Genomic DNA, 25,618 nt, shown 5'->3' with positions numbered 1-25,618 from the left:
GCCTGGACTTCAGTAAGGCCTTTGACATGTCCCCTGTAGATCCTCAGGGACAAGAGGTTGATGTTTGGGCTGGGTGTGCGAACAGCGAGGTGGGTTGCCAGCTGGCTGAATGGCTGGGCCCAGATAGTGGTGGTCAGCAGCCTAGGGTGTACTTGGAGACCAGTTACTAGTGGAGTACCCTGGAGGTCAGTACTGGGTCCAGATCTGTTTGTCATCTTCATTAATGGTCTGGATGATGGAGCAGAGTACACCCTCAGCAAGTCTGACAATGACACAAAAACAGAAGTGGCTGATGTGCCAGAGGGTTGTGGTGCAATCCAGAGGACTTGGACAGGCTGGAGGAATGGGCTGAAATAATATATATTTATTTATTTTAATCTAAGTGCTCATTTCTGAAGCCTAGTTAAGAGAGGGTTGTAATATATATGACTCAAGTGGAAGAAAGTGGTCTACCTGGATAAGATCATTCTTCCCTTCCTCAGTCTTGCCTTCAAGAAGAAATGACTTGAGATAATTTGACACTGGAGGTGAAATTAATTGATAACCAATGCTTAGTTCCCAATAACAGCTTTCAAAAAAAGTGAATCATTATTGTGCCGATGTATCAAATAGCAGATCAACCTAGCAGATCTGCCCCTGCCATTTTGAGAACTCCAGTTCTCAGGCAAATGTTCTGTTAATAACAACGTGCAGCTAATATGCAAACCTGTTGTTTCAAGGTGACATTTCTAATCAGCCATGAAATGCAGAAGAGATAGCATCAGTTTATTCTCTTTCTAAATACAAAATAAAGTCACTTGAGTTAGCTTAATGGTTCAAGTGGAACTTGACGTGTTGTGAATTGAATTTTCTAAACTCTTAAGAAAATATCATTGAGAATGGAATACCTAGAAAAAAGTTTAGTGTGTGTGTGGGGGGGGGGGAATATTTGCTAATGAAAGAATTCCTCAAAAATAATTTTCAAGTCTACAGGTATTTCTGTGTATTCCGTTTTTCACTCAGTAATGCTGCACCTTGCTACTTTCACTATGACAATAATTTGTGTTTTTTTTTGAACTTCGCAGTATGTATTTCTGTTGTCTAAGATATATTACTAGCTATAAATTGTGCTTCTCCCTCATTACTAGGGAAGAAAGGAAAGATCCCTTGTCTGCCCTAGCAAGAGAATATGGAGGATCCAAGAGAAATGCCTTGCTGAAGTGGTGCCAGAAAAAAACAGAAGGCTATCAGGTAACTGCAGGGTTGTTTAACATAGCATACTTGAGGCTGCAACAAATTAGAAGCTGCCAATAGCATAAGCCAGCTTGTTCCACAGTTGACTGCATAGATTGCAATGGCACTGGTATGTACTGTACTCTTCTTGGAACACATGCTACAAGTCCTAACCTAACATTAATAGCTCCTTAGTCACTTTGCTCCACGTTGTTAATGATTTTTTTCTTAAGGGGGTAGCTGGCCTCTTATTGAGGCACTTCACAGCAGCCTTTTACAGATTGCACTTTGGAAACTGTAACTTTCAGCTACAGTTGGAACTTCAGCAATTTAAATGTTAATAGTCTCCCAAATGCAGGTATAGTAATGTTTCTTGGATTTTGGAGAGATTTTTTGGTAGGTGGTTAGTCTGGTTGTATTTGGATCTGTCAGTGTGCTCCCATTTAGTCTCTATTTAGGGACAGTTTGTTTTGCAAAGGTTGCATTGTCTTGCGTTTTGTACTTGGCTTTCTAGTGCAGTTCCAGATTTTTTTCAATTGGTCCAAATGTTATCAGAACCCGAAAGAAGTAACAAGATAACTATCCAGAGTTCTCCTGATTACATTATTTTTTCAAAAGAATAGTGGCTTCAGCAAACTAAACCAGGATGTTAACAGTCTGACCGTGATGTATTTGTTTGGTTAACTTGTATTGAAAGTGGTTGGAATTCCCAACACAATCCTCAGTTTAAGAACTTTACTCTTTCCATGTCTTGAGACTCACAATGCAGGAGGAAGTTCAGAGCCGCATAACAGGATGATCGCCCATCCATAGGAAAAGTCGTCTTTCAGTACAATGGAGACGCTTGTGGTATAATCCCTCCCCCCTCTTCCTCTGGCACGTCTAGCACTAAACTGTGCTATTTCTGAGGATAAGCTTCTTTGTGGAAAGAGCCTTTCTCCTTCCCCGCATTTCAAAAAAGGCAGGATGTTATATTTCTGTATAAATCCTGTAAAACAGAATGCAAAAATATTTTCCCATAGTGTCTTGAAATGAAATAATAATTTGACAGCTTCCTTACCTGATTAGGAAAAGTAATAGGAAAAAAAAATCCAATTTTTTCATTCTATAGCTGTGTGCACGTACAAGAGTTTTTTTTGTGTAGATTGCTGTTTAAAACTACTCTTCTTGAACTTTATAGATGGTAGTAGAAGAATAGCTTTTGACACTTATTGTACTTGCTTCAACAACTGTAATATTGTTCACTGATTGTCGCTACTGGAAACCATAGCATGTAACATCTGTAGAACTAATGTATGCCTTCTTTTGAAGGAGCAGGATAATACAAGGAGGTTACATGACGTTAGTTTTTGGAGAAGAATGTCTTCCACTTTAAGCATACTCATTTTTCGTCTTTGTTGTAAAGAATTTAGCTTTTTTTCAGCATCACCTGGATTTCGGTTCTGATTGAAATCATGTAAGTGGTGTTCTAATGTTAAAAATACATCTAACATTGTATTCTTTCTGAATAGTGATTATCTAGCTTTTTGACATCTCAGAAACATTATCAATACCAGATCTATTTTTGGAAATAGAAGCTTTGCTGGGTTTTAATTTTGTGTTAAAAGTGTGGATTCAAAAGGGACAGGCAGTAAACAGGCATCAAAATAATGACCATGTCTCTTCCTCCTTCCCTCTCCCCCAGATATCACCAGGGCACCTTTTCACACCTCCAGCTCCTCCTAGTGTCCTATACTCTGTGACAATCCCTTTTACACCCAGCATTTCCCATCCGTACCACCTCTGCCTTCCTCCTATGTCACCGGTTGCTTGTGTTTGGATTGCCGTCTGGGCAGGAGCCAGCACGTGCTTGTCAGGGCTACCTGCATGCTGGCTACCAGCCGGCACCTGGCTCTGAGCTGCCACGTGAGCCAGAGGGCACAGAGAAGTCCTCAATGTCCCTGCTTCTGTTCTCTAGGAATGGCTGTAGGTCCAGATTCCAGCTAGCTATAAAAACGTTAGACTCAGCTTGCACCTATTTTTCATTTAACAAGTTCTAAAATGACCTGGAAGAGTTTAACCCTGATTTTGAGGGGGAGGATGGAGATGCGGAAGGTGGGAGTAAAAGGGAGTTCTGAAAGGCTTTTGTTTCTGCATGCTATTAGTGGGACAAAATTGACAACAGAATTATTTCAATGGGTTTAATACATATTAGTAGTCTTACTAGATTGATAAGCAAAACTCAGCTTTGTAAGCCAATATTTGAGTATGTCTTTGCACCCGTGGAAAGATGTGTTTGTGTTTTCAGTAGTTACCAGCTACAAACACTTCAGTTTTGTTTTCTCAGTCTCATCTGGAGACTGTCTCACGGGTGTAATTTTCTATGCATACATTTATTTAAAATTGTATTACGCATCGTATTGTGCACTGGATACTGGAAATCAGTTGAATAGGCTAACAAATAGTAATCAAATAGCCAAATATAAATATTAATTAAAATTAAAAAACAAACAAACAAAAAAGCTTAAAGTATACAGAGTTATGGGTGCGCTGCCAGTTGCTTAAAATTTTAAAAACAAGATGTGGTGTTGTTGGCTTACCCTTATTAATGAGCAGCAGCATATGATTAAGCGTTATTCTCTTTGAAGACGAGCTGTAGTTTTTGAGCTGCTTTTTATTCCATTTGTTGAAAATCCTAACGGGGGGGGGGGGGGGGGGGGAAACATCCCAGGTCTGTACTGTTTCACAGACAGAAGGTTTCCTGTATCCATAAGGTCCTTTTGGAGAATACAGTATTTGGAGTTGCTTGCAGCAACCAGTATTTTTTTGTCTGCTCAAATAAAAAGAAAGAATTACTTCTGCTCTCCTATCCCTCCAGAAAATTATTTTAAGCATTTAATCAGAAGTCTTAAGTATCTCAGTTTTAGAAGCCTGAAATTTTGTGAACGCTAAATAATTTAAAGACAATAGCATTGTGGTGCTCTTATTTCAGCCCATTATAGTGGGAGGATTTTTTTTAAACTCTTCATACACGTTCACAGACTTTTATGCCAAACTTTACTTTGCAATTCTGACAAATACATAGTTCCACATAAGATTTTTTTAAAGCAATTGTAATGCGTTCACAGAGGTGAGAAACTTAAGATTTTAAAAAAGAAAAATAAAACAACACAAAACTAGTTCTTAACTCTGTTTAAAAATGATAATAAATTACTAAATTGTGCAGTTTTCTTGATATACTCAAGGAAATTTGGAAGGAAATTGATATTAATAGAAAGTCTGTAGTCATGAAACAATATTTAACTGTATTTCCAAACCTAGCATTCTTTTGAGGAGTACCTCAATAAAATAAAAAAAGGTTAAAACAGCCAATGAGAATAAGAAATTCTTCCTGATGAAAGAAACTGTATGACTTTCTCTGGTATTGTTGTTTTTAATACCCATGCAGTCTGAATGCTGGTTGCAAGCAAGAATGCTCCTTGATGCTTTGCTTTGAGACTGGCAGTCTGCAGAAGGTCACTGCAGAGCTAACAGCAGGCAGCTTCCCTATCAACTTTTATCTAGAGGCTGTTCAGTCCAGGCAGCATTGCACTCACTAAGATAGTGTGAGTTTAATTCAGGACTCAACAGATCCCCAAGCCATGAAAGAGCGGAGTTGGTCTCTTAAGATAAGGTATGTGTATGTGTGTTGTGTTTTTTTTAGCACATAGATAAAGGAGCACCGAATCTCCCATTAGTTTTCAGACAAAGAGGGCACAGGATACTTGAAATGTGATCGTGTGTTAGCTTTACTCAGGGCCTGACATACTGATTCAGAGTTCAGTGCCAAGTGCTGCATTTTCCAGAGAGAAGAGAATCCTCCTGGCTCCTCTAAAATATGTGCAGTGTCATAAAACTGTCATAAATTCCAGATATCTTTAAAGCACAACACAATCCCATCCAGCTGTTACAGAGCATTTACCCTAGCTGAAACACAGCTACTTTCATTTTGGGTACATAACTAATAAAAATCCAAAAAAGGACGTGAGCATGCATGTTTCATGTTAAGAATGGGGCCAATAAACAGGATACGCACATCCTTTACCCATTCTTATCTACAGCAATATTTCAATTTATTTTCCATTTTTGTCAGCATTCTGAGAGAGGATTCACTTCCAGAAGTCTAACACAAAAGAACAATTGTCACAAGGTTGCTGCAAGAATAGAAAAAATTGCTTTCTTTAAGTTTTCCGTGCCTTCTAATGACAGATGCACTGAAAGATATCCATAAGGTAGCCTTGAATTACCTGACCTTTAATTATTGGAACGATGCCTTTTCTGGGAAGACCTCCTAGCTTTTGGTACCTGTACAGATCAAGTCATGTCTTAAAAAAAAAAAAAAAAAAAAAAAAAAAAAGCCACACTTTTTATCCACATGGCAGCAATAAAAAAAAAAAAAAAGCTAAGTTTTGTATTTTAAATACTCTGGTGACATACAGAATTTGGTGACAATACTGTACTTGGTCACAGTAGGATAATTACCTGTTGAAATGATTGTGTGCACTGAGTACATCTGATTTGAGCCCTTATTAAAAAATGGTTGTTTGATCTGGAGGGTATCAAATTATTTATAGACTAACAGTATTAAAGACTCCATTATGTTTAGTCAACATGTTAGGATTCGTGCATTTCTTGGTCACTTTTAAAATGAATCTGGCTGTGTAGGAGGGTATGAGTTTGACTTTCCAGAGGCAGTTGCTGTGGGACCAAATTAAGGTAGTTTGGGTCAATTATGTTAGAAATGGGGCTTTAACTCAGTTAACTCAGTGTTCTTGGGCTTTATTGCTGTAGCAGACTATGTAACATGAAATTGCTGATATGTATCTGTAGCTGTAAATTATTATTTTTTTTTTTTTTGAAATGGAAACTTCATTTTTAAAATCAAGTTTCTTCCCTGCCCATGGGGGGGGGGGGGTTGGAACTATATAATCTTTAAGGTCCCCTCTAACAAAAACCATTCTCTGATTCTATGAAAATAAGTCCAATATTTGCTTTGGAAAGAGCAATGTCTCTGTAAACCTGGAGAAGTATCTAATATGGGGGGTGGAAGATTTCTTGACAACTGAATGGTACCTGGGAAAGAAAAAGGTGATGAGTATATCAAGAGATCATCTATTCAGTGTGCATCAATCAAAATAATTATTTTCTTATATGCACATGCCTTGTTTTCTTTTTCTTCACCTCAGTTTCACAGAAGAAAGCAAAAGTTTAGGATTCTACCAAAGGCTAAGATTTGGCAGGTTATTTTTGGAGTTAGTGTTTTGCTTCCATTGAGGATAGGTTGCAAATGGGCTGGTCAGAACAAGCATGCAGGCGATCTTCAGGTGGCTGTGTGGCTTGTTGTTCAGTTACAGTACCAGCTATTCTTGCTGATGAATATCCCAAAGAGGCCAGAACAAAACAAAAATGGATTATCGTAGGATGTACTTAGGATTTCATCCACGTAAAAATACTAGAGTTCAATAAGTAATCCAGAACAGGAGTTAATTTTGTCATTCAAACATGATAATAATGCAAACATCATATTCTGTGTATTTTGAATATTTGTAGTGACTGAATGGACCTTTCAGTTAAGAAATGCTTTAATTTCTTTTCAAATTGTAAATGTAAAGTAACAAAGTTAAAGGTAGAAGTTGTTTCAGGTTGCCTTTTTAAAAATCAAAAATTTTTCTTTTATACGTGTCTTTGTAAACACTGGTATTATATTCTACTTAAACTATTCTGTTGACTTTAAAGAAGCACAGAAAGTAGACAAGATGCTGTGCACATGAAAGCCTGTGCTGAAATAATGATTCCAGGGTGTGCATGCATTCCCTGGTGCTGTCTGGTTGATTCATCAAAGCAGTCAGGCTGCCAAAACACTTCTCTCCTTGGTTTAAGCTGTGATGCTTTAGCCAAAAATTATTGAATTAAGGAAGTATATACTTCCTTTTTCTGTTTGGTTTGGATTCTGATACAAGAGAAATGTCAGCTTGTTAGACTTAATTATGACAAAATTTAGAGCAAATTATGGAGCTGTCTTTATCTCTGTTAATGCTTCAAATGTTAATGTCTGAAGCTATTATTGTTTTTTTTTGAGGACGACTGCTCCTTTTATGGTCTTCTTTGTGCCAAAATTGAAAAATAACATGTCTTGGTTGAAGCATTGGAAGCATGGAAAGAAGCATTAACAGTTGATATTTAAGGCTCTTGATAGCTTATTTTTGCCGTTTACTGCCTTCTCAGAACTGGAAATGAAGAGTCAGTGGTTGGGACTGCTCTTGAGTCTATTCCAGAAATACTTTCACAATGTCACCTACTGCCAGAAGTACTGACAGCCTCAGCTCTAATCCAGGGTTTGGGAATCAGTACAGCAATCAGTTTCACTGATTGCAAGACAGTCAAATTTGTCTAACGTGGTGCGGGGTCCAGCAAGCAAAACCAGGCAGTTAGCACTAGTTTGCACATCTTGGGTCTTTTCCTCAGCACTTGCAATCAGGCTTTTGCTGTTTGTAACCTCAAGCCTGGTGACAGTCTGAATCCAGTGCTAGTATCAGAAACAGTCCTCGCTTTGAGTAACACCAAGAAGGGAAGGGGAAGTCTTCAAGACTTGGTTTCCAGAGGGTGGATTCTGTGGTGTGCCGTGCTGTACGGTCTGCAGAAGGTACAGCTGAAGGACAGTAGGAGTGGGATGGACTGCTGGTCACGCTGCCACGTGGTACCGAAGTTACCTTTCCTCCAACGTGAGCTGATCTCCCTGCTTTAGAGGAAGCCATCTGGTAGGGATGGATCCAGCTGTTCCCAGCATAAGAGCCCTGCCTGCATAACCCCAGTGCTGACTATGGGCTGAGCCTCCTACCGAGAGACAGGCTGATCTCTGCTCAGGGGAGAAGTCTGGTTGCAGCCCTCGCTTTCCATTGGCACGTGCAGTCACAAAGACTTTTCCAAGGTGAGCTTTGGCATGGATTGGGTGGGAATAGACACGCCTGTCCCCAGTGGGAAAGCCAACCCTACCTGAGAGGAAGATGGATAAAACTCAGAGAGTGAGCACAGCTCAGACGATTCTGTCACGGCTTCCCTACAGTCTGCAGAGTGCCTGGCATGAGGTGCAGGGCGCTGCTGCAAACCTGTAAGCACAGGTGTGTGGTGCTGTGGTGTTGGGAAGGGTCAGCAACTGGTAGGAGATGGATTGTGGACATTTCCAGTAGCGAGTTTTGTAACTTGGAGGCGTTACCAGATGCTGTTCCACTGCACCTGCTAAAGGAAGGGTGATGCTGACTGATACTACGGAAAGGCTGCAGGGAAAATACACTCTAGGAAGTCTTCTGAAAGCTTAACGGGAAGACTTATTTAGTAGTTTACCTCTATTTTTTTATGGATGTTCTTTTCTTTTTTTGTGTGTCTTTAAAAGCTTTTAAAAGCTTTTTAATGGTAATTTTCTGCCACAGTAAAAAGCCTGCCAAGGTCTGTAAAATTAAACCTCAAATCTCGTTTTAATGGTTTAATATATTATAGTACAGAATCATATTAATGCTTTTGCTTTCTCAGCCCACTTATTTCATTAACTAATACAACAGAGACATAGACACATGGTTTTATTTTCTTTATGTCCTAACTCATTTGTGAGCCAGCCTGAGTTAGGATGTGGGAACATCCTTTACTGTGTGGAGCAGGGGCTGGTGAAATAGTTGCTATGTGGTATGCTTCTCTGCCTAAATTGTAATATTTGTAGTTCAGGGAGATTGAAGACAGATGTGGGTATGTCCGCTGAAGAGATAATTAAGGAAACTTTGTCCTTAGTTTGTAACTGTAAGTTAGAAACCATGGTTTCTGTAGCTTTTTTAGCAGCATTGTTTTCTGGGGGTGAAAAAAAGTTGCATCAGAATTATAGATGATATTTGTATCTTGCATTAAAAAAATACTTTCTCTGATTGTAAAAGAGCCTGTATTCTTAATTTAGGGGAAAAAATGAAACAATAACACAATTTTAAAATTACTATTACACTGGTTAAAAAACATTCTAGAAAAGTCATAGGTTGGAAGAGCCCTTCGACTGATGTACAGAACCCTGTTGAGCAGTCCTGAATGTTTCTAGGGAGGGAGATTTCTCCATTTTCTGGACACCCTATTCTGAAACTTAATTGTTTTATGGTGAACACCTTTTTCTTACAGCCAGAGAGAATTTCGTTGGAAGCAAACTGTGCCTATCACCTCTTGTCCTGTCACCGTGCAGCCATGGGAAGATGGTAGCTCCATCTTCTCTGTAATACCTTGGAAGACTGATCACTTCTCTTCTTCATGCTGAATAAACCTGCTTCTTTCAGCCTTTGTTCATTGGTCAAGTTCCTCAACCTTGTAATCATCTTGGTAACCCTCTGCTGGACATTCTTTAATTTCTTAATGACTGTTTTGAGCTGAGGGGACAAAACTCTGTCCAGCACTCCAGGTATACCCTGACAAGGGCCCAGTAGAGTGTAATAATCACATCCCTCAGCCTTAATGATGCAAAAACAAAGTTTGCCTTCATTGCTGCGCACTGCTGACTCATCTTCAAATTCAGTTCATTTACAGTTAAACCGCTATCATATTTCAGCCTAAGTTGATGGACCACATTGTTCCTATTACATTTTCAACCTTATTTCAGGAAGAAATTTCTTACCGTTTTTTTTTTGTTCTTTGTGAGCACAAGGGAATTTTATTTCATTTATTTCATTTATGTTGACTTCTGTTACTGTGCTCTTTGCGTCTTAACAGGATCTTGAGTCATGCTTGAAATGTTTTTGGTTGTGGGTCCACCAGCGTGTTCCTTTGCCATTGATTGTTCTCCCACTTGGTCAGAGCTGTAGGGTGGGCTATAGCATTTGGTCTGTTTGATTACTTGAAATGTTATATTCTTGCTTATACTTTGTCTCTAGAAAAAAAAATCAGTCTTCTAACTCAATTTGCAATTCCTGGTTGGCACGTCTTCCACGGATCTTATCACAACAGGTTGTTGCTTAACTCTATTAGAAATGCTTTTTGTGAAAAATCTCTCCATAATACTAGAAGTGATTTCACTCCCACGCTAAGTGTTAAAAGTTAATGGACAAGGACTGATAACTCCTCCTGGTTCGCCTCTCTCCAGCAAGGCTTATTCCTCATTTGACAATTTATCTGAAAGTATGTCCTTCGATTGCTTTAATATTTTGTGGTCTGAAATGGCTTGAAGAAAAAATCCGGACTAGATTCCAGCAGAATTCTCTTAATAGGGCCAATTACTTAATAAAAGCAGTAACAAAGAAGAAATTATGTCAGAGATCTTAGGCTGATGTTCTGTTTACCGTCAAGTCTTTGAGAAATAAGAGCTTAATGCAAGATTGATTTCATTATACTGACCAAGCTTTTTCAAAAAACCACAAGTAGTTAAAAGCATTTGGGAAATAAAATTATGCTGTATTTAAAAGTGCCATTTATGTGCTTAAAGCCCTATGTAAAAGATTAAACTTTAAGTTTGTCCAGTTTCTAGATTTGTGCCTGACCAATATAACAATTTTTCAGTCTAAGAGGTAATAATCATTCCTAATGCTTGGAGCAATTGGAAACAGAAACCAGTTCCTTTTAATTGTTTCCTTCCGTTGTATTTAATTCAGCTTCTCTGGATACATTAAGATTCTTGGATGATGGATTTGTTTTCTGCTTGTTGTCTTAATAATAAAAGCTGGACCCTTCAGGAAGATTTAGGAAAACGGGGTTTTCCAAGTTCCTCTTGAGTACCAACCAAACTTTAATGTGAACTTTTTAAAATAGTCTCTTTTTTTTTCCATTGTTTATTTTCAGAATTTCACATTCTGTGGATGTTAATAGTATTTGAAGTGATATTTTGCTTATACAGCTATAATGTTTAAGGAAAAATGAATTTCTTAGTTTCATTTGCTATTTTCAGCACTTTGTCCCGTTTTCACTTGTGGGGGTGAGTGAGTAAACTTACAGAGCTCTTTAAAAAAAAAAAAAGTCTTGAGTTTGGAGCTCAGCTCTCCTCCTGTTTGTTTTATTTTTAATTGTGTGAGGAGTTCTGTCTTCAGCACCATTGTTCTATAGTTCTATTCTGTACTGTCTGCAGACTATTTTGATACCTGGCAATTTCTTTCTTTCTTATAGTCTGAGCACTAATCTTTCTTCTTCATCCACAGGGTTAAACCTCAGGTGTAGGTTCTGTTCTCATACACATCACGGAGGCATCATATTTTCTGATTTTGACGAATGCATTCCTGCTTGTTGATGCCCATCCTGAATCTTGCTGCAGAGATCGCTGTTCTAGCTCGCTGCTTTAACAGCACTGTATTTTTTGCTTTTTCGTTCTCTGTACTCCTGAATTTCCAATCTTAGTGATTATTTTTGCTTTGAAGGCTGTGTATTCTTCCATCTCTCAGTACTGGGATCTCCTCTGCTTCCGTGATGCTGGTGTTCCAGCTCAAACTCTTGCATTTTCAAATAAATATTGCTGTGCCTCTGAAATGTGTGGAGTAGCCTGGGAGAGTTTCTCCCTGTAGCCAGACACAAAACCTTCTTCAGAATCTTCATTGCAATGCACCTTTGCTGTGCTGTATAAGCTGTAAACAACATCAGGTGATGAGCTGTAGCTACTATTTATCATTCTAGTAGTTGCTCAGTTATCTTTGTGCATAGCCAATCAATCTAAAATAAACAAAGTAATAGTAAGCTTTGAGAGGCAAGGTACTATCAAATTTTATTTTGATTATACAGTGACAGCCTTTATGAATTCCCAATCTACAGTACATATAGTGTGTTCTTCCGTAGTAGCAATTCATTAGGTACTCATTGAAACTAAGCAGCATTAAGTCACAAGACTGGAAACTGGTATATTGGAAACTGAAAATCAGATTCAGCAATGCTCCAGCATCCCTCCTTTCTTGTATTTTTCCCTTTTCCCCCAGTCTCGTGCCGTGCCTTGCATTTGTTTGCCTAATTTAAGTAACATCAAAAAAAGTTTTAAACATGCATTGATTTAAATCCAATTTCCTGTCTCTTGAGGAGAAAGGAGGGAGAGCTTCTTTTTTTTTTTTCTCCTTTATTATTATTATTATTTTCCCATCCCTGTGGCTTGAGGAAGCTGTGTGAAGAACACGTTCCCACAGACTGGGGGTCTCCAACAATGACATTTCCGTTCGCAAGCAGGCGGCTGGGCGGCAGGCAGGGCTCAGACCACTGCCCTGGGCATTGTGAGTGCGAGCACGTACGTGTACGTCACCGTCATCTGAACCTGCCTTTTGCAGACTTTGTATTAAAAGTGCTAAAGCTGAGCAGGAAATGGAGATTTCCCTCACATTCTTCTAGAAATTGCATTTAGTTTTGTTTTTTCCCTCAGTTGCGGGGGGGGATTGCAGTTGTCTTCCATTTGTAATCCAGATCATCAGTTTCACAAGAAATGTGACTGCCTTAGCTGTCAGCATGTTTGGTGCCTCTAAAATGGATCCCATGTGGGTCCTTCTGCTAGAGGGACGGAAAGTTTGTTGTCCTGTCAAAGGCTGCGATGCCTGCTAAGTTTGTGTCAGCTGAAAAGGTGACTTGTGCAATCATTTCTGTGATTCTGTGATGGAAGGTTATAAATAATTCCTGTTGTATTAAAGCTTTAAAAACTAGGTAGGGGAGCTGGTTAGCTTCTGCTAAAACCCAGATAAGAGAGTTAGGTATTAAAGCATAGTCACTTTTCTTCAAAGAGGTCTTTAAAAAAAAAAAAAAAAAAAGGGGGGGGGGGGCAAAAGACTGAGTTGTTGTCACTGGTTGTTTGTTAATTAAAGTTTAAACTGACTGCTACCCACTTAGCCTCTGTAGCATTGTTTGACTGCCAACAGCCAAGTGTACAGTAATTTAAAAGGTCACTGAGGCATCTTGTTCATAACTCGTTTGGACAAGGCTGCCTCTTTTTACAGTAACCTTGTATGCAGTCTCAGGAGGCTGATTTACAAGTACCACTGAGTTTCCTACTGGAACCAAAGGATCAGGAGTGCAAGACTGCATATTTCATTTTTGGTTTCAATCCCCCAAACTTGATTCCTTACTGCTGTTGCTGTTAAATCTGTTGAAGATCTTTATTTGCAATGACAACTTATTTTCTGTTTGCAATGTTGTCCACATAAGTTTCTGTATAGAAATGGTTTGTTTAGAAAAAAAAAAATACTTTTCCACAAATTTTACCTGGTTATTAATGCAGCTGAAGCACAGAAGTAAAACCTTGTCCTAACAGAAATACTAGCATGTGATTCATTTCAGGGATTTTAGAAAGAGTCCTGGCACGTGTCTGTTAACACGTTTGCTTTTATATCTTGCAGCGTATGATTATACCAAATCTATTCTTTTAAAACTTTTTCTGGCATATCTTTGTCCATCTTTTAACAGTGTTTGCACATTTTTGATGTTTAATGTTACCTAGTTTGTGTAAGTAATATATAAGTTAACTGACATTTTTACCATGACTTTTTTATTTGCCATAGTAGTGTGTTTTGGGTTATTACCACAGAACTTTGATGTTAGGCTGCTTGCTTTGTGTGCTGACTTCTTCAAAGAATTAATTAAAAAAAATAATAAGTGTTGGTAGAACTGACATTTGTTAGATTATGTTAATTTTATTTTGTTTGTATTTTTCTCTTCAAGAATATCGACATAACGAACTTCAGCAGCAGCTGGAATGATGGCTTGGCTTTCTGTGCCGTCCTCCACACATATCTCCCAGCCCATATTCCCTATCAAGAACTAAACAGCCAGGACAAGGTATGACATTAAAAAGTTCCATTCCTGGGACTGAGGCTAAATAATTAATATGGGCTAGTAAAAATGAAACAAGTTCAGTTTCTAAAAATAAATAAATAAATAAAAAATACAAAAGCAGTCTTACTAAGAATCATATTTGAAACACTTCAGACTACCTTACTGCTATCTGCTATTTTCCTTATACCCTTTCAATATTACAAGATCTTTGAAAAAAGGAAGATTATAAATTTAAGTCTGAGTTTGTTGTGTTTTTTTTTTGTTTGTTTGTTTTTTTACCTTAACCCTTGGGAAATGTTTTCAGTTAAGGTTTTAGCAGCAAGGAGCACTTAAACTTAAAGTTTAGAAACCCATCAAACTTTTATCTTTCAATATTTCTTCTATCTCTTTCAATATCACAAGGATGTTCTTTTATCCGACTTTATCATACTGTTAAGTAACTGTGCTTTTAAGTTGTATGCAAACTGAAGATAAACTTGAAGATGTTAAGACTGTAGAGTACTCTGTGTGTATCCTAGCGTGCTGTTATGGATACCTACTGGTATGCGATCTGGAGATGTATTATTGGTAATTCCAAAAACATGCAACAGTACTTCATGAACGTTGCAGAGATTTTCATATTTATTATTTTTTCAAGAGTAAACCACTTAATTAGCATTTAAAAAGTCAGTATTCTTCATTATGTGTTTTTTTTTTTCAGCATTATTTTATGAATAAGGAATAAATAAATTTAAAAGATCTCTTAAGATTTTAGATATTAGGACATGTTCATTCCTATGGCTCTTTTTAAACCAACAATGTCAAATTATAGACTCCATTTGAAGTAAAAGTAGCAGCTTTACTATAAACATTCTTAACAACACTTTATTATGTTTGAAGTAGTATTTCCTTAGATTCTAATATGTTTTTATATCTCATGCAGAGAAGAAATTTCACTTTGGCTTTTCAGGCAGCTGAAAGTGTTGGCATCAAATCTACTCTGGTAAGTTTTAAATACATACTGAATGAATTATGTCCCATTTGTAAAAATCAAATGATTCTATTTTGTGCTTTTGAAAGATTTTGATGCTTAATATTTAAAAATAATAGCAGATGAGCTCAGCTAGATGTTTTAGTCCCTGTATCAGACTTGACTGAAAAAAACGATACGCTCATACATAAATGACTTTGTTTAATCTCTGTCAGTCTAATATAAACCCAGTGTGGTCAACAACTTAATACTGTTTTTTGCACTAAAACAGTGACTGAGATAAAGATCTGCACTCAAGCTGCTGCAGCAAAAGCAACAGCATAATAGCCAATGACAGATGGGGAATGGCATGAAGCTGCATTAGGGGAGGTTCGGGTTGGATGTTAGGAAAAGGCTCTTAATTGTGAGGATGGCTGGGCACTGGAACAGGCTCCTCAGGAACACGGTCACAGCACCAAGCCTGCTTGAGCTGAAGTGTTTGGACAGTGCTCTCAGACAAGTTTTTAGATAGTCCTGTGTGGAGCCAAGAGTTGGACTCCATGGTCCTTGCAGGTCCCTTTTGATTCAGGATATCCAGTGGTTCTGTGAGATAAACTCTCATATATATTATAAATATATAAAAGGAAGATTAAAAAAAACCTCATCTTTCAATATGAAATAAGAAACCATAAAAAGGCAATGTACTTTTTGAGATTAATTGGAAAAATAGTTAAGTGATACTGTCTTCAAGAATAAGTTAATTCTCTCCCATATCTGACCTGATTTCTAATCATTTGCCTCTGTTGGACTTCCAGAATTATAAATAAAGTTGTTCTTTTGCTCAGTGTAATGTATAGTTAAAATCTTGACAGTTATGTTTAGATTTAATTTGTTGGGATTGTAAGTTATTGATTTATTTTTTTAATTATTGTTTATTATAAGCTTTTTTTACACAAATTTCAGTGTAAAGGAATTAGTCTTTTATCTGATAGTATTTACTGGAAGACTCCTGAAGGTAGTGAATTGAAAGTATCCAAGCCCTTTGTGAGTAATTGCAGAAATTCTGATCCTGGGTACAATTGCCAGTATCAGAACGATACTCAAGTGATACTTTTGTAACCTAGATTGTAACAAAGCTGCCATAGTTAGCAACTAAGAATAGAACAAAGTCAGACATTTTTAAAAATACCACTTTCCTTGATCCTTATCAGAGCCTTTACTCCACCATTGTATTTGCTCACAATGGCAATGCAGCTCTTGGGCATTACTACTTCAGCTTTGTCAGAGATCTGAAATCTGGAAGTTTCTTACAAGTGCTGATGTAAGAAGTAGATTGTGGAAAATAACCTCGGTAATTCTTACATAATTTAGCTTTAGACTAGGTGATTGCTGTTTGTCCTTTTGATTTTTGCCATGTACTTAATTACAGGCATCCTGAAAAAGCAAATTAAAAGTAATTAAATCCCCTGTGCAAATTGTGTCCATCTTAAGGATTTAGTATTTATTTACATACCTACATACCCAGCGTGCATGGTGTTTTGTTTTGTTTTCCTCCTTGACCATGGGTGGAGGGTGAACAAGGGTTTGAAAACTACTGTATGCAAATAGTAGTGGTAACATAAGGGGAAGTTATTTGTTCCCAGAATAGGAAAGCGTTCAGCTACTTTCATGTGCAGAATTAAAAACAAACTAACAAACACTTTCTCTTTCTTAAATTCTGGAGATTCTTGTAAGCAAAGCTTACAAAACACTTCCTTACAGTAAATAAAAACACTTAGGAACTACATTGCTGTTTTCCTTTGTACGTGTGCTGAAAAGGGTAAGTGAGGCTGTGTTTGCCTGGCTTATTCCCAGACAGTCTGGCATAGTGTTGTTAAGAAATACCTGAACTGGCCTATCAGTTAAACACGCACTGATGCTTTGAATTTTGCACGTACCCAAACTGGCGGTAAAGCCAACTTTCCTCTTCCTTGCTTCTTTACTCAAAAATGCCTATCAAAGTAATCTCAGGTTCAGAGGTCTACTGTAAAGTGAGATCGTCATTTATTGACTCTTATCCTGGTACAAATTTTGACCTTTAGGTTCAGTTAATATCTGTGCTTTAGTTCTGTGCCTCTCAGTTCCTGGGTAGATTGCATTGACTTCTGAGGCTGATGTAAGGGGTTGGTGAACAGTAAAGTCGTGATGGCTAATTGTACTAAAAGGGGCACAGCTCAGTATTTGCTGTTAGCTATTTTTCTGACTTGAGATTGAAATGTCTACCTGCAGGTATCCTGTTTATAGCTGTTTACATTCTGAAGGTAATAAACTTGTATGGAGGAATTTTCTTCCAGATGTATGAGAATTTTCTTCATCAGTACTTTAGATTGTGGAGCCTTTCAGATTTGCCATTACCATGAATTTGTAAAAATATTACCGCGTTCCTCACGAGGTTGTTATTCCTGATTTTGACCAATCTGTTTTCTGTGACAGGACATCAATGAAATGGTGCGAACTGAACGTCCAGACTGGCAGAATGTCATGCTGTATGTTACAGCAATTTACAAATACTTTGAAACCTGAAACCCTAATAATTGAAAAGATTCATGGGATAGAACCAACATTAGCTACCAGATGGAAATCTTACTGAAATGCTAATCCCCGTTTCACTGAAAACTGGCAACATTTGAGTCCCCTCAAACTTGAGTGACACTGTTCTGGATTGCTTCAGATTGCTTCAGCTACTAAGCTTGGAAACAACTGTTCGAAAGCAAGAACTTGTTGCCACGCTGCTTGGAATAACCCAAGTTATTAAGCTATTCAGATTAATTATGTAGCCTAAAGAGCCTGGACTACTGACATACTGCCTTTCCAGCCAGACTTCCTGAAGCTTTCTTTCCTAAGAGAGTGAGGTGAATAGATTCTCTAGCATATAGGAGACTGAATGTGCAGCTAATGCTTTGAGAAGGAAATGGATAACATGGCATCATATTACTGAACTTTCTGTAGTGTCCTGATACCACAGAGTGTGAATCTTCCACCCATGGCCTATGGCACCCTAAGACAGTAGAGTTCTTAATGAGGATTTAGTTACTGCCTTTACTGCTGTTTCCCTCCTTCAAAATGTGCACAATATTCTAGGAAAACAAGCTTTTGCTCTATAACAACAACTTGAGTGGAAAAGTGGTCTTGATACCTCGAATAATTTGGCACAGAAGAACTCTTCATTCTAAAGCTTCGTTATAAGCCTACCTCTGTCACAGCGATGTGGCTTCCAACTCGATCTTACGGATTGTAAAGACTAGCACGTACAGCTCCTGGTTTTCAGGGTACGCTGTACTTAAAGGAATCTGTCAACCTCTCTGTGCTTCCATGATAACAGAAATGAATCAGTAATCAACCCTTGTTTGGCTTGTTCTTTCCCCTCTTCCTTCTTTGCCTGTATAGCATGCACAGCTACCCCAGGCTTTACTTCACAGCAATACAAGCAAACGTCATGGATATCTGTGGTAGAATTTTGGAACTGGGATAGCATTTCCTCTGCAGAGAAAATACTTTCAATAAGTTGTAATAATGAAGTAGTTTGTCTCAAAATCCAGCTTTGCCATGTTTCCTGTGTGTTTTTTCGTTGATGTCACACATCTTCATCTGACTGGCAGAAGGTGAGATGTTCTCTGACAAGAACTGTGGAGGAACTAATGAAACGTGTGAAGACCCAGCAGTCTTGAATATTGCGTGGAAAAGACTCACTGTCACAAGGAAGGAATTGAGAAACTTTAGTTTTGATCAGCTTTTATTTTCCTAAAATGTACCTGAATTCATGTAACAGCTCTCGGGCAAAAGAGTTCAAGTAAGTGCCTTAGCTATCATTGAATTGATACATCCTGGCACTTCAGGGCTTTGTGCAGAATGCTAATGTCTCAGAATGATTTCATCTATCCATTTGTCATAAGCTGTTAAAATGTTTGTTGTAACCTTGTTTGTCAAATTAAGGGAAAACTTCACTCTGCCATTGCTTCTGCCTCCTGTTTTTCTGAATACTTAGCAGCAGTTAAGCCACAGTTGAACATGTCTTATTAATATTAAGCAGAAGCCTACTTTAGAAGTGAGTTCTGTACCAACTGCTATTTATAAGCACATGCTCTTTCAACACAGTAACCCTGTTATTAAGAAAATTAATCTGCCATTCCTATGGTGCTCTTATGACTGTTAAGGACAGTTTGAATGTCATGGATGTTAACCCAGTGAATGCAACTCCGCTTGGTATCTGTGAAACTTCATCATGGTATAAAAGCACAGATTTAACTCAGAATTGTTGCCAAATCTCAAAAGCTATCATTTGAAGAATGTAGCCCACGTGAAGAATAATAATTCAGCAGTTAGCATTAGATAAAGTTACTTCTTACAGTGCTTGCACTGACAGGTCTGTAACACAGTAAAAATGTGCCTGTGAGAATTATGAAAAGTTGCTAAATAACTACTTAATCCACATTGAGGGTCTACAGAGAAGTTTTCAGAGCAACAGTGTCTCATACATCCTTACAATTCTTTAGACCGAATGTCCCTAGAAGTAGCTAGATACCCTCACATTATCAGTTGGTGGATTTGAAGAGCCAACGCGATCTAAAGACAATTGTTGCAAGAGGGGCTTCAAATGAAGAATCTTCATTAACAGATTTTAATAAAAGTCTGAAATACAATTTCCTCTCCCGTATATTTCTTCCAATATTTTTATTTTACTTCTTCAAATAAGTCTCAAAAAGAATATTCCTATAGGAAATACCCACTCTTGCTGTTTCACATTGCATCTCTTACTAAATTCCAGTTTATGCACATTTGTGCTTAAAAATTTCTGCTCTTCCCTTGAACCAGACAGCCTTGTCTGTGATTCTTATTCATTGCCATATATTTTAAGAAAATATTTTTCTAATGAAAAGGACAACATTTCTTTCTCTAAATCCACTAATGAGCAGCTGAATTTTTAAGCTGATCTTTTTCTATCTAATTGTCAACTTCATTTACCCAAAATACTGTACTAGTCCTTAACCAAAATAACACTTAATGGTATAGCCATTTGTAGAAGGGGAAATCGCATTTTTCAGATAACCTTCATTTGAAAGATGAGCTGCTAGTCTTCAAAAAGAGAGAGAAGTTACGAGTAATTATAGAAAAGATCTTATTTTGAACTTCATAGCTCTGCAAACTTCTTGGTGTTGTCTGTTTGATTAAGCCTCTATCTGTAAAGGAATACTGGGCTCCATAAATAGATTTTTTTTTTTTTTATAAAGATATATCTGAGCCTTTACGAATAAAATGCCATACAGCTGTCCAAGTGACCATAATGAAGCAATGAAAGATATCAAACAAACATAATACCCTGCTACATTCTTCTACATGTTTTTCTCTAAAGGTTCAAACAGCATTTAATTTTTCAAATAGAAGGATAGCTGTAGCCCTTCTGGATGTGGGTGATACTGTTCTACTTGGTTCCTACTTACACTTAATCCTGAAACAGCCTGTTTTTTGTTTTTTTTTGTTTTTTTTTACATATGAAACAAGGTTTTTGCTGATTTACTTTCCTCTGCTTTTCAGTCCAGAAAATATTTCAGAATGTACTAAAAAAAAAAAAAAGACAAATATTTTATCATCCATTTATATTACTGCATTTTAATATGTGCCTTGCAAATGCCTGTGCTGTAGTATATCAGGGTTACTCATTGCCAGCTGCAGGGGTGGGGGCAAAATTGATTTGTCAAGCATATTGTTGTAGATACAGCTATGTAATCTTCTGGATCCTGTTTACTGAAACACTTTCACAGACTACAGAGATGTCAGGTTAGAGCCAGATGTGCATTGGGGTTGGCTAGATGGTGCAAGATCTTAAACAATGAACTGAGCAAACACTTGTGGGGTTTTCTTCATCGAAAAGAAGGGATGGAAAGAAAAGTTTAATGTTGATAATTGAGGAAAATTCCTATCAGTGAATGAAGTTTTGGTACAGAGTATCTAACAATAATGGAATTGCAGTGACTTCAGAATGATTTACACTTGACTTGGTTTTCAGTTCGTTTGGTTTGATTCAGTTTGATGTGGTTGTCTTGTATATTTAAATGGAAACACTAATTCAGTATCTCTGTTGTGAGTCTTGGTGACCATCACAAAAACCTTTCCTTCTTATGCCTGAAAAATTGTGCACAAAATTTTCCCTTTTAAAATTGTGTTTGTGGATAGATCATCCAGAATATAGTATTTATTTACTACATATTCTGATTTAAAAGTAGGTTTTCGTCTCTTTTACGGAAAATGTGTTTCTCAAGTTACATTTATCATTTATTAGATAATTACTGATGATTTGTCTCCAGTTTTGTAAAATATTCCCTCTCTTTGTAAAATATTCCCACTGTTTTTGTGTTTATGGGAAATCTGTTGTCATCCTTTTGTTCATTCTTTTATTTGCCAGAGCAAAACAAACTCAGCTTTGATGCGTTGGCTATTAATGCAGCAGTTGCTGTTAATGCTGCTGGCTGCAGGCAGACTCTGGTCGTACCTGCTCAAGGAGAAATAAACACTTGCTCTGATGATGCACACTGTGCAGCAGTTTAAACTGCTGAGGATTTGCCTTAAGCAATTTGTAGCTGTGACAGTTCTCCTTGGTATCTCCCTTCTGTTAATGATCTCAGTGTTAAATTCTTTGGTTTTTCAGTTTCCTGATTTAACGCTTTAGACAGTTAAAAACTGACCATTTGGATTCTGTTGCATCTTTTGCAAAACATCACTTTTACTCAAATCTATCAATTTCTATACAGTTTTGACCTGAGTACAAATTTTATTTTAGCATAGTTCCAAACAAGATTATTTGGGAAGTTGGAGATATGGAAAACTTCTGGGTGTGCAAACTTTGTTCTGCTTGTGACCAGCTTGGGAACACTGTCTGGTTTTTAGCTGATATGTGACAGTCTCTTCTAAAGCTGCCCCTTCTGGCTGGCTGGCTGGCAAGAAGTTATGCACAGGCTAAAGTTAAGCCTTTAAAACTGTGTTTATATGACTCATGTGGTGACTTTACCTCTTATTTGCCTATTACAACTAACACAGTCACAGTTGAGCTGCAGGCTGCCTTGAGCAGGAGCTATTAGAGGGCACAATTCTTCTGGGAAGGAAGCCAGTTGTATACCTGACACCAGTTTTTGCCTATTATGCGAAATACTCCTGCTGAGGTGGCCTAAGAAATGGAATTTTAAAATAGCGTTTGTGTACAGGTTGATTTAACTATGTAGTTTGTTTGTGGTCCTTCCCTTGACTTGGCAAATATTTATTTCTGTGTTATTTTTATGTTCTGCCAAGCTCAATTTCTGCAATCCCTTTCTTAAGCTAGCATGAGTGTATGAAGACTTAATAAAATTAACCAGTTTGAGAAATGATTTGGTGGGACATGCTGTTAAAGCAGAGTAGTCGTCCATGGGTTTTAGATGTGGTGCTGTGCTTTCCAGGTTAGTGTGTGTTGATTGTAATTCTCTGTAAACGCCAGTGATAGAACACCAGTGCTAGGACCCACGGGAACGGTGTTAAGCTGAGGCAGGGGAACCTTAGGCTGGACATCAGGAAGAGGTTCTTCACCGAGAGGGTGGTTGCACACTGCAGCAGGCTCCCCAGGGACGTAGTCACTGCACCAAGCCTGTCTGAATTTCAAAAGCGTTTGGGCTGTGCACTCAGTCACATGGTCTAAACTTTTGGGTAGACCTGTGCGGTGTCAGGAGTTGGACTTGATGATCCTCACGGGTCCCTTCCAACTCGGGATATTCTATGATTCTCTGATTGGCAAAATACACTAAAACTGCTCAACTCTTTTCTGACTTCCTTACCTCCCATATGGGCTGCATCATCCCAGGGGATCCATCAGGTGTTCCTGCTCCAAATTTACCAACACCCTGGATGTGTTGCGGGTTCATAGGCATCTTTCAGAACGTTTAATTGTCCCCATTTAGAAAGGTATCTCTAATAGTGTTTCTGCCTTCAAAGGAGAGTGGCTAGCTGGGTTTTGGATTACTCTTTGGCTTGCTGAGCTTGTCCAGTCCTTTGTTCAGCTAAGTTTTTTTCTGTATGTTCCCTATGATTTCAGCATCAATGTTGAAGTATGCTTGGTAATTGTCAAATCAATTATGTTGAGCATCTGGAATATGTAGCAAGTACACTTCTTGATAACTAATACTAAATAACTAAGGGTCAAGTTTTGTACACTTCTGATTTCTGTTAATGTTGACAAGAAAATGTCTTTTTTTCCTTATGTGCTTGTCAGTTTTTGGGCTACAACACCCCTGAACTCAGTTTGACGAGGCCCCTATCCTGGGCTCCATAAATGAATTCATTCTGTGTGAATAGACATGTTCCCTCACACTGAAACTTCAGTAACACCTACAAATACTAGATGACTTCCTTCCCACTGACATTCATCTTTTACTTGGAATATTCTATTCCTTACTCTTAGGCCGCTGTCTGCCAGAGTTACAGAAAAAGTTGCCATCAGTTTCAGCAGGACTTGTGGATTTCAAAATGGTAGGGGAAACTTCTTGCAGCATATTGTGGCAGCCTGACGTTAATAAGCTTGTTTCATTTTAATTCCCAATTTTTAGGGGGTTTCAGTTTAGTCGACATCACTTACTCAAAGCTGAAACGTGGCACATTTATTCTCCACTGGGAAGTATGCTTCTGTTTAATAATATTTTTATGAGATTGTATTTATGGAAACTAAAAAATGTTGTGAAGCTAGTTTTATTGCACTTTTCTAAGGCTTTTGTATTTCGCATAGTGTTCTAGAATATGAACAAGTTGTTTGGGGAAGTTAAGGTTTGAAACTTACTCTGCCCCTGCTTAGCAATGTATTCCGTGCATTTTCATTCTAGTGACGTATGTATTATTTCATTTGCATGTGACGTGGGTATTTATATGGTAGTTCCAAAGCCCAGTGGACATTTCCTGCTGCAGAGGAGCCATTGGCAGTCCTGGTTCCACAGTTCATGAACTGACCTGTTTTGACAGTAGACTGCATTTGCAATAATGGGATAGCTGATTTTTATTTTCATGAGCTCTTTCAATAAATGGGGAAAAAGAGGCTCTTCTTTTTTGTTCCATTGTTGAAGTTTCTCTGGAGGCTTTTACTGGTTTCCAATGATTACATATGTTCAGCTAGGATGATTACTTGGGAATCAGCTCAGTAAAGAGGGCATGAGTACACGTAACATACTCAAGTAATTAATCCTCATAACTTGCAACATTTCAGTTTGTTAGAAAATTGTTTTTACATGTATAGTAGGATCATTTTTACTATTTTTAAGTAGCACTTTTATACTTATCTGAAGGGTTTTTTGAACAGAAATGTCTTCTGTATGTTATCTAATGGAAAGAAAGTATAACACTATGAAACAAAACATAGAATAGCTAGCTTCCAGACCGTCAGTTCACTTTAGGTCAGTAATGATCAAGAGTTGTTCAATGTCTACGAAATATATCAGTGATCCCATTTAATATTGGGCAACTCTCCAGATCAAAGTCAGAAGGGCATTAATTGGTACCCTCTAACTCATGGATGTGAGGGTACTTTCAGTTCAGGTGTGAGGCAGAATTGACAGAACAGTGTGATGAATTTTGGACTTCATGAAAAAACAAAATTTTATCAATGTCTCAGTCTAACTTCACAGAGCTATATTGGATAAGGACTAACCTTGTTTGAATAGACACCACAGCCAGTACTAATATCTCCTAAATAACTAATTTAAAGCTTGTTTTCCATGGCCTTTAAAGATGACGTTAAAAAACAGTAGGTCTTAAAAGCTCTTCTCTTCCATCCTGCTTTCCTGATTTGTGTTGGTTTTGTACTCATTTGAAACACATCTGTTAGACTGACCCAACAGCACGTCTATGGGTTTAATAATTCTCATTCTGAACAAGCACTTTTCTCTATTCCAAAACCCTTGCAAATGGTTTACTTGCACATTCACATACATTGATGTTTTACATAAATGTGTCTTTATATGTACATATAAATACATACATGCAAATGTTTGTGTGTGTATATGTACATATGCAGACTTTTATTAAAACTGAACATCTTTCAAGAAGTGCTTGAGTCTTTAATATTTAGGGTGGGGTAATAGCTTCTGCATTTAAAAGATAAGGAGGAAAAATATTTTGTTTCTGGTTAGATCTGAGAAATATAGTTTTGAGGAAAATTTGGAAGTGTTCAAATTGTATGTCACCCTGTTTCTGGTTTGAAAGGCACAAGCTGTTAGGTATTGGAACTTAAAAGGTCAGCAGGCGTATTTCAAGCTAAACCTTTTGGAGGACCAATATGCTTTTAGTTTGCAAGGACCACTAAAGATCTGGGCATTTACTTTCTACATAATGTATTCTGTATGAGTATTTAGTATGTATGCCTTCAATTTGCCAATGTTGCCATGTTTTCTTCTTAATTATTCATGAAATAAAGATTGCAAATAGCAAAATGTGTCTTTGTTTTCTTGAGTGAGACTGCCACAAAAAAGGGTATTTTAACAGCATTTCTGACACTGATTTTTCAGGAGTAAGCATGACAGGAAGTAGTGTTTGGAGGTTTATGTGCCATGGATGAGAAGTACAGACCAATGATTTGCATGCCTATAACTGCACAATTTTCTGGAAGTCATCACTGTTTTGGTATACCGGCATACTTTGATATCTACCCCC

The 25,618-nt window shown here is 37.7% G+C and overlaps 1 protein-coding gene across 3 annotated transcripts in view; it reads left to right on the top strand.

The window, feature by feature from the left end:
• Positions 1-25,398, top strand: part of SPECC1L (sperm antigen with calponin homology and coiled-coil domains 1 like) — a 70,508-nt gene extending 45,110 nt beyond the window's left edge. For all 3 annotated transcript variants that reach the window (XM_084538892.1, XM_084538890.1, XM_084538891.1), the window contains 4 exons: positions 1,128-1,230; positions 13,861-13,977; positions 14,897-14,956; positions 17,396-25,398. In XM_084538892.1, coding sequence (XP_084395018.1) covers positions 1,128-1,230; positions 13,861-13,977; positions 14,897-14,956; positions 17,396-17,485 — 370 coding nt within the window. In that variant the 3' untranslated portion in view covers positions 17,486-25,398. The remainder of the gene's footprint in view (positions 1-1,127; positions 1,231-13,860; positions 13,978-14,896; positions 14,957-17,395) is intronic.
• Positions 25,399-25,618: the final 220 nt, after the last annotated feature.

This window comes from Aythya ferina (genome assembly GCF_964211825.1).
Source record: "Aythya ferina genome assembly, chromosome: 17".
In the NCBI taxonomy this organism is placed as follows: domain Eukaryota; kingdom Metazoa; phylum Chordata; class Aves; order Anseriformes; family Anatidae; genus Aythya; species Aythya ferina.
This window is presented reverse-complemented; position numbering and strand designations above follow the sequence as displayed.